Source organism: Mus pahari, chromosome 1 (genome assembly GCF_900095145.1).
Source record: "Mus pahari chromosome 1, PAHARI_EIJ_v1.1, whole genome shotgun sequence".
In the NCBI taxonomy this organism is placed as follows: domain Eukaryota; kingdom Metazoa; phylum Chordata; class Mammalia; order Rodentia; family Muridae; genus Mus; species Mus pahari.
The window spans coordinates 69,414,630-69,429,764 of NC_034590.1; the positions used below are offsets into that span (position 1 = coordinate 69,414,630).

General features: G+C 36.2%; 1 protein-coding gene across 12 annotated transcripts in view; it reads right to left on the minus strand.

Annotated features, from left to right (window-relative positions):
- Emsy (EMSY transcriptional repressor, BRCA2 interacting) overlaps positions 1-15,135 on the minus strand; it is a 70,366-nt gene that overhangs the window by 24,432 nt on the left and 30,799 nt on the right. For 11 of the 12 annotated variants that reach the window (XM_029532281.1, XM_029532195.1, XM_029532136.1 and 8 more), the window contains 5 exons: positions 13,527-13,778; positions 8,775-8,924; positions 6,684-6,854; positions 2,503-2,639; positions 55-228 (listed from right to left, as the gene is read on the minus strand). In XM_029532281.1, the coding sequence (XP_029388141.1) occupies positions 55-228; positions 2,503-2,639; positions 6,684-6,854; positions 8,775-8,924; positions 13,527-13,778 (884 nt within the window). The remainder of the gene's footprint in view (positions 1-54; positions 229-2,502; positions 2,640-6,683; positions 6,855-8,774; positions 8,925-13,526; positions 13,779-15,135) is intronic. The other variant, XM_029532225.1, reaches the window with a different exon arrangement.

Below are 15,135 nucleotides of genomic sequence, written 5' to 3' on the forward strand. Positions count from 1 at the left end.
AAAGGAAATTTCTACCTGGGAATTAGCCAAAAGTTAACATATCTTACAGCATACCTGTGTTTTCCCTTGTTGTCCATACACAATTTTTGTTGGAATGATTTTAGCTGCTGGCTGGACTGTGGAACCTATTCCTTTGGGCTGTGTTACAATCATTTTGGTGATGGGTCTTGTAGCAGTAATTATAGCTGGCTTGGCTCCAGTTGGCACTGTCTGAAGAGTCTTTTCTCCCTAAGTTGAGGTCAATTATTAAAGAGATTTATATACATTTAAATGATTAAAAAGAAACAGAACAAACAAATAATCAAAAACATAACTGTCCTTTCACTGAAAAAGCAAAGAAAAATTTTGGGAAAAGGACTGTAGATTATGCAACAAAGTACAAGATTTCTAAGTGATTAAAAGATCCTGGGCTTCACTGAAATAAGATTACAAGTCATACAATCAACTTTCTAGCCAAAAAAGAAATTATTCCTCATGAGTATGTTTTTAAAAATCACTGGATCCAAGAACATCTAAAAATTTATGCCACCCCATTCATAGAACACCTATATTAAAACAGAAATTTCTGGAAGAACATACACTAAAATGTTAACAATTGTTATGTTTAAGATTGAAGGTCATCTCCCACACTCATTTTTACTTTTTTATACACTTGAAGTGAATATTTATATAATAAAAACTAAGTCGTTTATCAGCAGATTAACAAACATACAAAATAAGTCAGGCATATATTATAAAGGTATGCAGTAGGATATCTGTATAAACATGTATCGGAGAGATGAAAAGAGTAGAGATATTAACATCTTTCTAAGGTTATAAGGAGGAAAGGGAAAGAAAGTGTAAAGCATTTCTCATGTTTTCCTAGCATGTTACCAATACTTTAGTCTATTATAAATTCATGCCCATTAACCTTTCAACATTTTCTGAAATTTTACCTGCTTTATTGCCTGTGGTTTTTTTCTACTTCTGTGCATGCATGCATGTGTGGTGTTGAAGAGTGTGTGTGTGTGTGTGGTGTTGGAGATTGAACCCTGGATCTAGGGCCTCACAAATGTTAGGCAAATCCTCTACCACTAATCTATAACCTCAGTCCATTGTTTTCTTCTGTAGTACTATTTTCTGGTCATATTTTTAATCTCAGCACAGTTTTATTTGAATTTAACAGAATTAAATTCAAATATGGTAATTTTATTATTAATTTTTAAATTAAAATTAGCAAAATTAAAAGGGTTGACAATTTTCACATTGTCATTTTCTTTATATTTAGTTATCATTATCATAGATGTGTGGGCTTTTAAATTTAGCATTTGGTAAACTGAGAGCAATCAGGTGAGCTTTCTAAAAAGCAACCATTGAGAATTCAGATCTAAATCCAAAAATTAATAACCTAACTATCAACTACAACTATCCAAAAGAAACAAAGTGTCTCCAATCAAGGAGTTACTTCAAGTCTCACATATTGTTTGCAGCAGCATTCTCAGAAAGATCTGTGATTGATCCTGCTGATCTGTAAATGTAAATGGCTTGGCAGCCTGTTCCAAGCACTGTGACCCAAACAAAGCCAGCTTGCAGAGTATTATCTGAGAAAGCTCATGTGTGGTGGGCCTGCACAAGATGCAGCACACGCTCTGTGTGCTGAAAAAGATGGTTCCATAGGCTGATCTGCTCATTTTACTAGCACTGCCTGCTAAACTACTGCTAAATATCTATTAGAAAAAATTCACATGTGATCTGGGATCTCCCATAGCAGATAACACCTTTCATAAGTCCAAATACTACAGAATCCTAGCTTTTCTGTTGACTTACTAATGTGAATTCAGAAAAGGCCTAATCTGGACCGCTTTCAGCTGTCTTTCAGTGAGGTCAGGAAAGGTAAGGATGCTACTGACTCTGAGTACTTAAATACCAAGAACAGTAAGAAACCAATGACTGAGAACTTCCCATGTGTTAGACACTGCTCTAAGCACTTTCAAAACACCCAACTACCATCACCCAGTGTAGACATGAAGAAATAAAATAGTGCACTGGTTAGATAAGTCACCCAGGGTCAAACTATAAAATGAGACACAAAGCCCAAGTGTGTCTACCTCTAACCTCTTAACAACCGCCGTCAGAACCTAAATCCCCATCTATGAATTTTATTTTAAACTCAAATATTTCTCTTTTGTCCAGCCTAAATCAATGCTAATCTACTGACCATAAGCAGGAACAGAGTTCCTCCAAGTCTTCCTGCAACTAAGCCAGTGGAATTCTCCATTTGAAGGAAACTAAACACTTGAATCATGGTAACAAGCCACCTTGCTATGAGCAGCTATAAGCAACATGCTTTCAGAATTACTGTATAAAATGGCATCAGTTGATGATAAAGGTTATTCTATCACAGCAGTACAGAGTCAAGCCATTCCATCCACTATGAGGTTCTAATGTCCTTAAGGAAATGCTTGTATACATGGCCTTTAAACCACTTAATGGATAATTGAGTGTGTTTACAGTCTTACTTACTCCAGCATTTAGCAAGGTTGTGACAACGTTTTTGCCAGGGAGGCCTTGAATGGTCGTTCCTTTTCCTGTAGTCTTTTGTACAACAATCACATTGGGCTTGGAAGTCATTGGGATGGTAGTGATTTTGGTAGTCGTTCCTTAGGGAAGGAGGAAGAAAAGGAAGCCTGAGTTAAGGAATGGTGATACTTGGTTGTTTCTGTTTATGAAGTATACAAGTAATGCATGTCTAAACAATGTCAACTTTAGGTGAAGGAGTGTGGTCCTAAGGACACAAGACTTGGAATAGTAGCACCTTGGATTGATGAGACACTGGGTAATATTAACTGTATTGTAAAGATCTATAGCAGAATTGCCCCACTATAAAGGACTGTCGATTTAGGAGACAGTCATATCACGTATACCAGTTTAACCAAAGGGAGGACATGTGGGGACATGGAGGTGAGGGGGGTCAATAATACAAAATAGGAGAAAAAGGACTAACAGGAAATAAGTAGATCACTATATTAAAATAGAACAAAATTCTTTTCCAGAATGAACAATACTAAATGCCTAAAATTCTAGTGTGCATGTTTCACCTAAGGAGAAATGTATGCAAAGAAGTATTACATATTCAAAAAGAAGAAAAGGCCATAGCTAAGCTTTCACTATAGTTGGTCTACATTTTGCATACTACAAGAAAACATGCAAGAGCTGGTTAGCATCCGTGGTTTTCTGCTTTGTTCTGCTTTGTTTTGTTTTTTCCGTTTGCAGTTCTGGGAATCAAGCCCAGGGCCTTGCTCATATCAGGCAAGTATTCTACCTCTGAATTTCATCTGTAGTCCATTTAGCATTCTTTAGGGTACACACTGAATCATGAATGTTTACGTACCATAGCACCACACATATAATCTGGCATTTAGAGAACCTACCTACAGAGACTGTGCTTTAAAAAGGTAAACCACAATGGGACCAAATAACAATCACATGTGGATCACAATGGGCTCTGATAATGATGATGCATTTCAGATTTTTCTTTCTTTTCTTAGGATGCCTGTTCAAAGACAGCCTGGGCTATATAGCTGGTGCGAGGCCAACCTGGAATACACAGTGAGATCCTGTCTCAAACAGTAACAACAAACTATGACAAAAATCAAAATGATTATACCAGACTTGGTGGTGTAAGCTTACACTGCTCTACTGACTAAGGATCACAAGTTCTATGTCAACCTAAGCAACTCAGCAAGAACCTGCTTCAAAATAAAACATTAAATGGTGTAGAAAAGTTTGAACATTGTGGTATGTTGACTTAACAAATTCAATGGCTTAGTTCCTACTATCCACAGATTCTTTTTTTTGTTTGTTTGTTTGTTTGTTTTTTGTTTTTTTTTCAAGACAAGGTTTCTCTGTATAGCTCTGGCTGTCCTGGAACTCACTTTGTAGACCAGGCTGGCCTCGAACTCAGAAATCCACCTGTCTCTGCCTCCCAAGTGCTGGGATTAAAGGCATGCGCCACCACCATCTGGCCTATCCACAGATTCTTAAATCACTCTATCTTGCTTTCTGTGTAAGGTTTTATGCTACTTTGTTCAAAGAATAATTCAACAAATAAGTGAAAAGTACACAAACAACAGTTCCTTGCTTAGACACTGGAAAGATTAAAGGAGTTACAATCAAGTCTTGCCCCAGATCCCCAAAATGCCTTTAGGGTTAAGACAATGAACTCATCTCTGAAGGAATCTAACTTCTGCATAAAATGAGTGTATTTCTACAATCAACTCTCAACAGCATTCAGAAAAAAATGTATAAATATGAAAGTTATTTGATATATATGCATATAAATAAGTTTCCATCAGTTTCTTCTAGAAAAATAAAAATTCAACTTTTCTAGAAAGTAATATGGAAAATTTAATCTGCCTTCTAAGGTATTATACAAAGGAAGCAAGAGCTTCACAAATGATTTATATGTTTACCACAGGATTATTTATAATAACCAAACGAGAAAAAAATCTAATAGTCAAAACCCCCCATACCTATAAACAACCTAAATCATCCAACAGTAAGAATATAATTAAATTTTTGTACAAAAGAGAATGTTATATAAACATGGGATGATGGTCAAACTGCATTTACTGATATGTAAAAATATATAAATTATTAATAAAAATTAAAATTTAGAATATACATGTAAACATTTACATAATACATTACAGTCTTAATTGTGCTTACACTTTTCTAAAGTCCCCACCATGAGAGGATTTTTTTTTTTTTGCTTTTGTTTTAAGTCTTCTATTCTTACAGCCATATGTTGAGAATATTTTAGCAAAAATGCTTTTTTGTGTGGGAGAGAAAAATCAGAGCCCATCATCTGCTCATCGATGAAGGCAGACAATTATCTAAATTTGCTACAAGTTGATGATGAATAAACTTTTTAAATTACTACACCATAATCTCAGTGTCATAGGACAGCAAGAAAAGTGTTTTTTGGTTTTTTTTTTTATAAGTAGAGATTGTTAAATGGGAGCCAGAAAGATGGTAGGTAAGCATGGATCAGGAAGTCATTAAAAGTACTTGCCACCAAGTTAAACTGTCTTTTTGTTTGTTTGTTTGTTTTCCAGACAGGGTTTCTCTGTGTAGCCCTGGCTGTTCTGGAACTCACTTTGTAGACCAGGCTGGCCTTGAACTCAGAAATCCGCCTGCCTCTGTCTCCCGAGTGCTGGGATTAAAGGCGTGCGCCACCACGCCCAGCTAAATTAAACTGTCTTAACTCTATGTCAACATATCCTACAGTGCTGGAACCACCCACTCACTCATGTGAAAGAAATAGCAACTAACCACGAGCACTTTCATCTTTCATATAAAGGTGAATAGTGTGTGTGTGTGTGTGTGTGTGTGTGTGTGTGTGTGTGCATGCTTTGATAGTTAGGTATCAGATCAAATCTCTGCTTCTAGGATGTGAATACGTATATTACTCTACTGCAGTACAGAACAGCTACACCATGAATAAGGTTCCAAAAAAGACTTCATGACATTTAGACACACCTGCAATCTATATAGTACTATGAACTCAGATTCGTGTAAGAAATCCTTTCAAGGTCATAAAAAAGCTACCTTCCAATGAAGGTCAATTTTCTGAAATATGTTTGAACAAGAGCTTTATACTATTTAAAGATACTATCAAATAATAAATTAGAGTTTTAACTGTGTTACTTAATATCCACTTAAAAGCTATGGCACAATGAACCTTTCCTTCTCAGGTTGGCAAACCATGGGTTTTCTCACTTATATGGAAGAGTGGAGCCACAATTAACAGCTTTGAATACAGAGCTCTTTGCCACACCATGCTCTGCCCGGCTTTTTTCCATTCTCTGAGTTATCAGCAACATCAAATTACTGCCAGGAACTTCATCCTTTCACTTTAGAAATATTAGAGCAACTCGCCCGGGACAGACAAAACATAACTAGTCTACAAAAATAGTAGACAGCTAAAATCTATAAGGCTTGCTTGATCAGATCATTTACATAATTTTAATTAAAAATAATAATCAATGAAAACAAATGCCTCATTAACATTCCACTTTAGAATCCATAACCCAAATACCGTAAAGATTAATGAGGCAATAAAAACCAGGGAGTGTTTCAACATACTAATAAATAGGCAAAGGGTTAGTTTTACAGTCTCAGTAATATATTTTAACAAAAGCAAACAGCATAAATGGTGAAAGGTGAATAATGATATTCAAATATCTTATGTTTAATAAGCTAAAGTGACATTAGCAACTGAAAACCTGAATTATGTTCCTGAAATGCATTCAGATGCAAATTCTATTCCATTATCCCCTTTGTAGCTTTATCTGACCTCTGAATCCACAGTCCTAAAGTTGGTACAATACCTCAAGTCAAAAAGTTGACAATGTGAGACTCTTTATTAAATAAAAAATCACTTTGCAAACATAAACTATAATCTTTGCATTGTGACTTAAAAACAAGTGCTCTTTCAACTTTAGATTTATCAAAAGCTTTATATATGAATACTTAATATTAAAACTAAAAACTGTATTTAATCACTATACATAAGGACTGAAACACAGTGTCACATTTTGAAGCAAAAAAAATTGTTATCAATAGAGTCCTGCTGTAGAGAAACATGGCTTTTCTCCTAATCAAATAGCTCTATGCTTTTAACATACGCTAGATATACCTACCAGAAACAATATTACTGCTAATTATCTTGCCTCCCAAGGTAGCTAATGATTTGGGTACTACCGTGATGATGCTACCACTGGTAGTCTTCACATAGGTTGCAGCTCCAGGGGTTGTAGCCACACGACCTAAGGATGGGCTCACTGTTGGCCGGGTATAGGTTGCCTGAGTACCTATAGGAAGAAAGCAGTGAAAAGAAAAGCTTGTCAATACTTACAAAAAGAACGATAATCATACAATTTCACTATAGTTTAGCATCATAACTTGAAAATGGAACTGCAAGGTGCCAAGGCGTTCATTTATAATTTTATAGCCAGTTTTCAATGTGTATAGCAAGAACCAATGCCAAGTCAATTCAAATTAAATTGACATATAAAACTTTGTGATGTGTTGCAGCATCAAATTACCAACCCACGGAAAGGGAGAGCCCGGCCCTGCTCCCTCTATCTTTCTTTCACTGGTCTTATGCTGAAGCTAACGAAATGTAGATGTTTCTCTTACAGATTTAAAGCCCATCTGATGCTGTCCCAGAGCCAAACCCACGGTCACCATTCAGCAAACAAGGTATTTACCTAAAATTTTATAACATGTCTGTTCTGTACCCTGCTATTCTCTAAAGAGATTTCCATCTTTTAATGATCAGTCCATTGTTTTACTAGCGATATAGTTGAAACTGCCAAGAATTGCCAGGAACAGTTTTTAGTCTTAAATTATCTCTACTTTCATATTTCTTCAACTTTAACTGACCAGATAGAAAATCTATCTTTATGTCTCTCTCAAAGGACTTTATACCCGTTCCCACTATTACAACGACTTTTCTCTTTCCCAAAGAAAGATTAAAACTAATCAGATGAGTCTTTCAGATTGTGTTATAAACCCAGAAACTTTGAAAGACTATTCTGTTCCTAGAGGGAGAAATAGCCTCAGGGGAATGAATCGGAAATACAGAAAAGACAAAGATGGCATTTGCTTAAATTGAAACTAGATCAGAAACTGTGTGACAGACATTTCTAAAATACCCACCTCAGAAAAAAAAAAATGCTTTTAGAAAGTTACTTACTTTAAAAACTTACAACCACTACAACCACGAGAAGAACATTAAGAAGAATTAGACTAATCACAGCATGTATCTGAACCAGGGAAAAAAATGTCTAGGGCAAAGTAAACATGCTACAAGAGTATAAAGTCTGAATACATTGAATTATAACTATTTAAAAGAAACACTTGCTGCACTATAAACTCAGACACATGAGCCAGTATTGCTAGGGATAAGGCTTTTATGTAAGTTCTAGGGATTTGAACTCAGGTCCTTACACTAACTTAACAAGTGTTTTTCCCCACTAAGCTATTGCCTTAGCTCCTGACTTGATATCATTTAATACTTATAAAGTTCACAAAGCGTGGTAATTTAAAATGCTCTACATTGTTACCACCCAAGCTCAGACTAATTGCTCTTCTATCTGGGAATAATAACAGGCTTCTATCAGTCTAGGCAACCCTTACTACACTGTTATGTAACATGAGCTGAACTCTTAACCTCATAACCTTGTTAATTAGTTAGGCATATTTTCAGTTACTCAACAAACCCTGACCAAGCACCTACATATGGTAGCTAAACAGATTTGTTCCCTTAATCCCATAAAGTTTATTGTCTAATATGAATAAAACAACAAACTACTGGGTAAGTAGAAATTGGAGAGGATTATGAAAAAAATATATCAAAAAAGAGCTAACTTCAGAGTCAGGACAGAGCAGAGGGAGTCAAGAAAGATCTTTTTAAAACTGCTCGGTAGAGTGCTTGCCTCACATGCACTATGCCCTTGGTTTGACCCCCAGCACCTTATAAACCTGTATGGTGGAGCACACCTGTAATCCCAGCTCCCAGGAGGTAGGGGCAGGAGGATCAAGAATGAGTTCAAGGTCATCCTCAGCTGCATAAAGTTCTAGGCCATGAACCCTGTCTCTAAACAAAATTTTAAAAAGGACTTCTTTGTAGAACTGTTTCCATCTCTATCTGTGCAACATGACACACACGGCTGGTGTGGGAAGCTACTGATGGCATGAATGAATGGACTGACGCTTGTGGGACTTACCGGTAGGAGTGGTTACCAGTTTAGTTGTCATAATTGCACCATTACTGCTAACCACCATAATTGGGGAATTGCTACTGGTGGGTAGAGTTGCAGTCACTGGTTTGGGTAAGATTTTACTTGGTTGAACCTGCTGTGTGATGATTTTAACACCTTTGAAAGAAAAAAGATAAATCTCAGTACAAATAATGTTTAAGAAATGTCACTTAGCCCAATAGGGCAACAGTCACACACACTGAGTCTTAACCTAAAATGCCTTTTTAATACTTATGAAATTCATTATTCAAATTCTTCCTGTCTAAATTCTACCAATTTAAGAATGCAGCCATATTTCATTAACAGATTTCTTAAAGAAAACTAAATCTAAACTTTTATCTATGGTGGTGTGCATACGAGCTTTCAAACCAGATAGCAAAAGCCAATAATCTGTTCCATGTAAGTATTTGAGAAGAAAGGACTAGCATAAGACATCAAAAGCAGTCACACAGTCCTTCCAGATTCTCAACAACAAAGACTTTTCATGGCTCTGTGAACTGACATACACTGGTAAAAACCTTAATAGGCCAAGAACAGTTTGTTTGATTTTTTTAAATGGCTGTTTCATTTTTCACTGTTCTGTATTGAGATAGGGACTCATTATGTAGCCAAGGCTGGCCTGGAACTACAGATTCTACCGCCTATGCCTCCTGAGTGCTAGGATTACAGATGTGTGCCACCATGCCCAGCTTAAAAAAAAAAAAAAAAAACCTTTCTTGTTTTTGTCTGTTGTTGGTATAGTTGAACCCAGGGACTCATTTATGCTAAGCAAGTGCTCTACCACTAAGCTATATCCCGAAGTCCTTAAATACCTTTCTCTATATAAAAGTATTTTAATAACTCACTTTATCAAATATAGAATGCCAAAAAGGCCACACGAGTATTGCACCTATATAAAACATGCATGTGAAAAGAACACAAAGGCCATACGCAAGAAATATAATAAAAATTGTTAAGGAAGTTATGTTAGGACTTTAAAAGTTATTTTATTTACAATGCTATCGTGCTTATATTGACCTTCCAAGCATCGTAAATGGAGTACATTTTTAAACATTGGTAACTAAAGAAGAAAAATTTAGTGCCATTTCCCCACTCTGATCTTTAAAGAAGATACATAAAAGAAAACATTTTCATAGAGAAAATTAAGAATTATATTTTTTGGTGTAGCATGATGGTCTACCTCGACTACCAATTTGACAGAATTTAGAATCACCATGGAAACAAACCTCTGAGCATGTCTGGAGGGCTTTTCTAGATTAGGTTAAGAAGGGAAGATCTACACACTCCATGGGCTCTGATCCTGGACTGAATAAAAGGAAACAGCCTACTCTGTTCCCTCACTGAAGACCCAACACGACCCGCTGCCTCACGCTCCAGCCACCATTACTTCCCTACGTGATCTCCTAACATCAAGTTAAAGTCAACCCTTCCTTTCCCAATGGCTTTTGTCACATCAACAAGAAAGTAACTAATACAAGTGGTGATTTAGGCTGAGACATAAAGGAAAGAAATAGATATATATTTATAGATAGATAGATATTTAGCAGCTTTAAATAATTCTAAACTTCTATTAACTAAGAAAGAAGTTAAATGTATGGTATTTGGGCATAATTACTTAAATAACCTTTATGACTTTATTTTTTATGTACAAAATAAAAATTAATTAGTATATACCTCATCAAGCTATTAAGGATTAAGTAAAATTTTAAATTATCTATACATGTTAAGAATTCAGTAAGTATTATAGAAATAGTTCTAAATATAATAAACCATAAAAAGTGAGGTTATACAAAGAAAAATCACTTCTAGTATTTTTTTTAACTAATGAACCATGATCCTGCAATTCCCATGCAGAAAGAAGCTTCATGAAATAATCATCACAGGAAAAAAAAAATCTCAGAGACAATTCTACTCAGTCCTAGGCAAATCAAGTGATAATCTGGATCAAATAATTAACATTAAGAAAAAGCATTATTTCTCAAAACTGATCATGAAAAAGAGAGCAAAGCAAATAAACTTCCAAAAACCCTCTCAGCAGGTGGCTGGCCCAGAATTGCCCTCAAAAGGACTGTCACCTCAATGTACCTAAAACACTCTGGAGAGCCACAGTCAGTGCTCTGGCAGGAGGAAATCTCTAAAACCACACAGTGGGGCTAATTAAAGTTTTCAAGTAAGTATCATTCAAAGGCTCTGGGCACCACTGGATGGCTCCACGGCAAGGAAAGTCACAGACACCATCCCTGGTTATCTGAGGTCCATCCCAGACTCACATGGTGGAAAAAGAAAACTCATTCCTGTACGGTGCACCCTGACTTCCACAGGCACACCACAGCACACATGCACGCACAAACATACTCTCATACAGTACATACATACATGTCTACACAAAATACAAATAAAATGCAATTAAAGAGAATCCTTTGGAAAGCGGTTTTATGGTAAATAGCGAACAAAAAAACATATTCCCAACTGAACCTCTAAAATCTAAAGTCAAGTTCTGTGATATCTGAACCAAAACCATTTCTTTCCCTCTTCGGTTCAGAAAGGTGATAATTCCACTCCAGACTGCTACAGTCATGGAGTGGGAGGACGCTTCTGCACAGCTCCTAGCCAGAGGACATTCTTTTAAAAAAAAACCCAAAAAATGGGATTTCAGCTTATCCTCCTCATAGTTACTTAGTGCAACTGAAATACCACACAGAATATTTCTAATCCACAGAATCCAACTAGGAAACAATACCAAAAGGACCACCAAAAAAAAAAAAAAATCTCCAAACATAATGGAAATAAAATAGCATAATCCTAAATACATTGTCAACAGGGAAGGCACGGGGAAGGTTTCAGAACAAAAAGTATAGGGAAAACGAAAACATATCAAAGTGCATATGATGCTCATAAAATACTACTAAGGATTTGTCAAAGCATAATTTTAAGTGTAGAACTAAATACTAAATGTATAAAAAAAGAAAAAGGTCTTTAATCAATAATCCACATTCCAATTCTCAAGAAGCTAGAAAAGCAAAATAAAGCCAAAGAAAACAGAAAAAAAAAAAAAAAAGAGAGAGAGACTAAAACTGAAACAATTCTCTGAGACTCTGAACTCAGTTCCTCAGATTACCTGCTGAGTTGATAGTCACTTGTCTTACTTTGTAGTGTCTTTGTCTAGTTTGGTTATCAAGGAGCTAGTGAGTTTGAAGTGTTCTGTTTTCTAGAATAGATTAGGAATGGTTGGTATTAATTCCTTAAATATTTAGTTTACTTCTCCAATAAATCAGCTGGGCCTGGAAAAATAAAGCAAAACTCTAATAATAATAATAACTTGGCAAAAGAGAAAGCCCGACAAAGAAAGAACTCATTAGTATAGACTTCGCAGTCATTTAAAGGATAATAAGGAACTGAGAATGACAACTAACCATTCTGACAACTCAGAAAGGAATAACTTAAAAATTATAAACTACCAAAGCTCAACAAAGATGAAATCCAGTTTTCCAACCACTAAAAAAAGTGAGTTCATAATTTACATGCTCACAAAATAGAGATTTCCAGGCCCAACTGATTCACTGGAGAAGTCAGCTAAGATTTTAAGGAATTAACACCAATCTTCTCATCTTCTTTCATCTCTCCAAACTCACTCTGAGGCCACTAGTATCTTGATCCTGCCTGGAGGATGAGAAGTGAGAAGTAGAGACAAGGAACTCCTGAGGACGCTGAGTAACTGAACTAAGCAAACTGGCAAGCAGTGAGTTCAAGTGGGAATCCCTACCTCAGCCTACAAGGTGAAGAATGAGCATGGACAGCAGCAGCAACCTCTGGCCTCCATGTGCACTTGTACACATGTGCACAGAAACCTTCACACATCTACACGTTCTTGCATGTGAACATATACACGGCCACCACATACATACGTTAAAAAATTCTTATACAGAGATAAAAACTGAAACCATTGTTGTATAAAAAGGAATTATATACCATGACCAAGTAGGGATTATTTCATATATGTGAATAACACAACAGAAAATCAACTCATGTGATTCAGCATATCAGCAGCTAAATACAAAAAAGGTATTAGATCACATCACTTGAACATATGACAGAACCTAACACAAAGTTATAATGAAAAGCCCCAGGAAAGAAGAAATGTCTATTTCAACTCAAAATGCACACACACAAATCCTGTAACAGGCTTCACACTCAACACTGAGCACAATGCCTTCTACCCAAAACCAGGATGGAGGCAAGAATGTCTCTTTTGATTCCCTCTTACTTATTATATAGTCTAGCTAGTGAAATAAGACAGAGGGAGCAAAAAAGGAAGGCAGTTGGGGAGAAATATTATTTGGAAAGGAAGAAAAACCATGTCCTTATTTATAGATGACATAATGAAATACATCCTATATACATAAGAAGCCTAAAAAATCTATGTAGATACTCCCATATAATAAAATTCAGCAAGCTAGAAGAATACAAATTCAGCAACATGTTTACACACCAACAATATAAGTATGTGAAATGGAAATGAAAACCACACCATTTAGAGTCACTTTAAGAAAATCACTTAGGGCTATAGCTTAAAAAACATTTATAGACATTTCCTACTGGAAACCATAAGAAACTGAAGAAAGAAGTAAAAAGATGTGAATAAATGGGAAGACAGTCTGCTCACGACCCTCAGGCCCAGGACTAAGGATACCCACAGAGCTCACACGCTTTTCCATTTACCTGACTCCTGCTTGATCTGGATGGTAGGTTTGATACCAGGTGGCAGTGGTGGCTGCTGAGGCTGCTGCTGCTGAGACACTGAAGGCTGGGCCACTGGCTGCTGTGTCTGCTGCTGCACTTGCTGTAACTGCTGCTTAGGAGACTGCTGATGCTGTTTAGGAAACTGTGCAAGAATCTGGGTAGGGCCACTCACTAAGCTTTTGGGGGAAGGAAGTCTTGTCGACGCCACTTTGATTGCTGATGTGGATACACCTACAGAAAAGTAAAGGGGATTTAGGAAAGGACAGCTCAAAACAAGGAGGATTTGAACCATTCCCTTAGCTTAACTGTCATAGAAATATAAAAGATCAAATGAAAAGTCAACTGTTGTAAAAAAGAAAAATTCTACAAAGTAGACTAATTACAGTGCTTACTCTTGTTATATTCTTGCTTCTAATTTCCTTTAACTATCATGCTATTTTCATTGCTTTTTAATCCTATCATGATTGTTGGTTGCTAGTTCAATTTCTTTCTTCCTTTCTAACAAAACCCAGGTTTTCTCCCTTGAGAATCCACATTCCTGGGCATTGGTACACACTTCTGTGGAGGTTGATCCCTAAGCCAGCTTTAGAGGGCAACTCTTAATTGATCTAAGCTTCTCAGGGCACATGACGACCTTTTCTGGGAATAAAGTAAAGCTAATTATAGCCAACATGTTACAGGAGGAATCTTTTCCTAGAGAACACCTAGATGAAGTTTTTCTTTTTTAGGGGTTGTGCTACACAAAGAGAAATTTTCTCTTCTTCCTCTGGATGCTTTCATAGCTGGCTATGATACCTACAATGTACTCATCTAACCAACAATAAAGTTACCCAAGGAGGGAAAATTTCCTTCATGGTTCAACGATTTGCCTAACTTAACTGAAGCCTTCTGTCATATGGATTTCTGAAAAAATAAACTTCCTCACAGTTAAAAACCAGTCACTCAATGCTTATTTATGTGAAGTCATTCATTTAATCGCTCATCACATTTTCAAATAAATTTAGCCACTAATCCAGTCAGACTCTAGAACTGCCCAAAAGAATACAGGAAACACCACTAAATAAAACATATTTTTCAAAGCGATCTTTAAAAATATTAGGGATGAAGCTACATTGATAATTTTGACTAAATATGTGCTATGGTTTATGCGAGAACCCATGTGTTGAAATTCAACCCCCAATGTATGTCTTAAAAAGCTAGAAAATCCATCTGACTTAATGATTGTGGTTTAAAGCAGAGTCTTTAGGAGAGCATTAAAATGAAGCAGGATAATTGGGAAGGAGCCCATGATTGAGTATCAGTGGCTTTTTACGTGGAAGAGAACTCAGAGAAAGTATACATATGTGTTCCTTGTCTTTTGCCATGTGCCAGCTATGCACTGTCTTGAAGATCTGAAAACAAGAAAGTCTCACCAGATACAAGTTCTTGATCTTAGATTTTTTTTAAATCATAAGCCAAAATAAACCATTTTCCATTATAAACTTATGTAGGGTGAAATATTTCATTGTATCAAATAAAAAAATGGACTGATTACAATATAAAAGAGCTAAAAGTTGGGCTGGAGAGATGGCTCAGCGGTTAAGAGCAC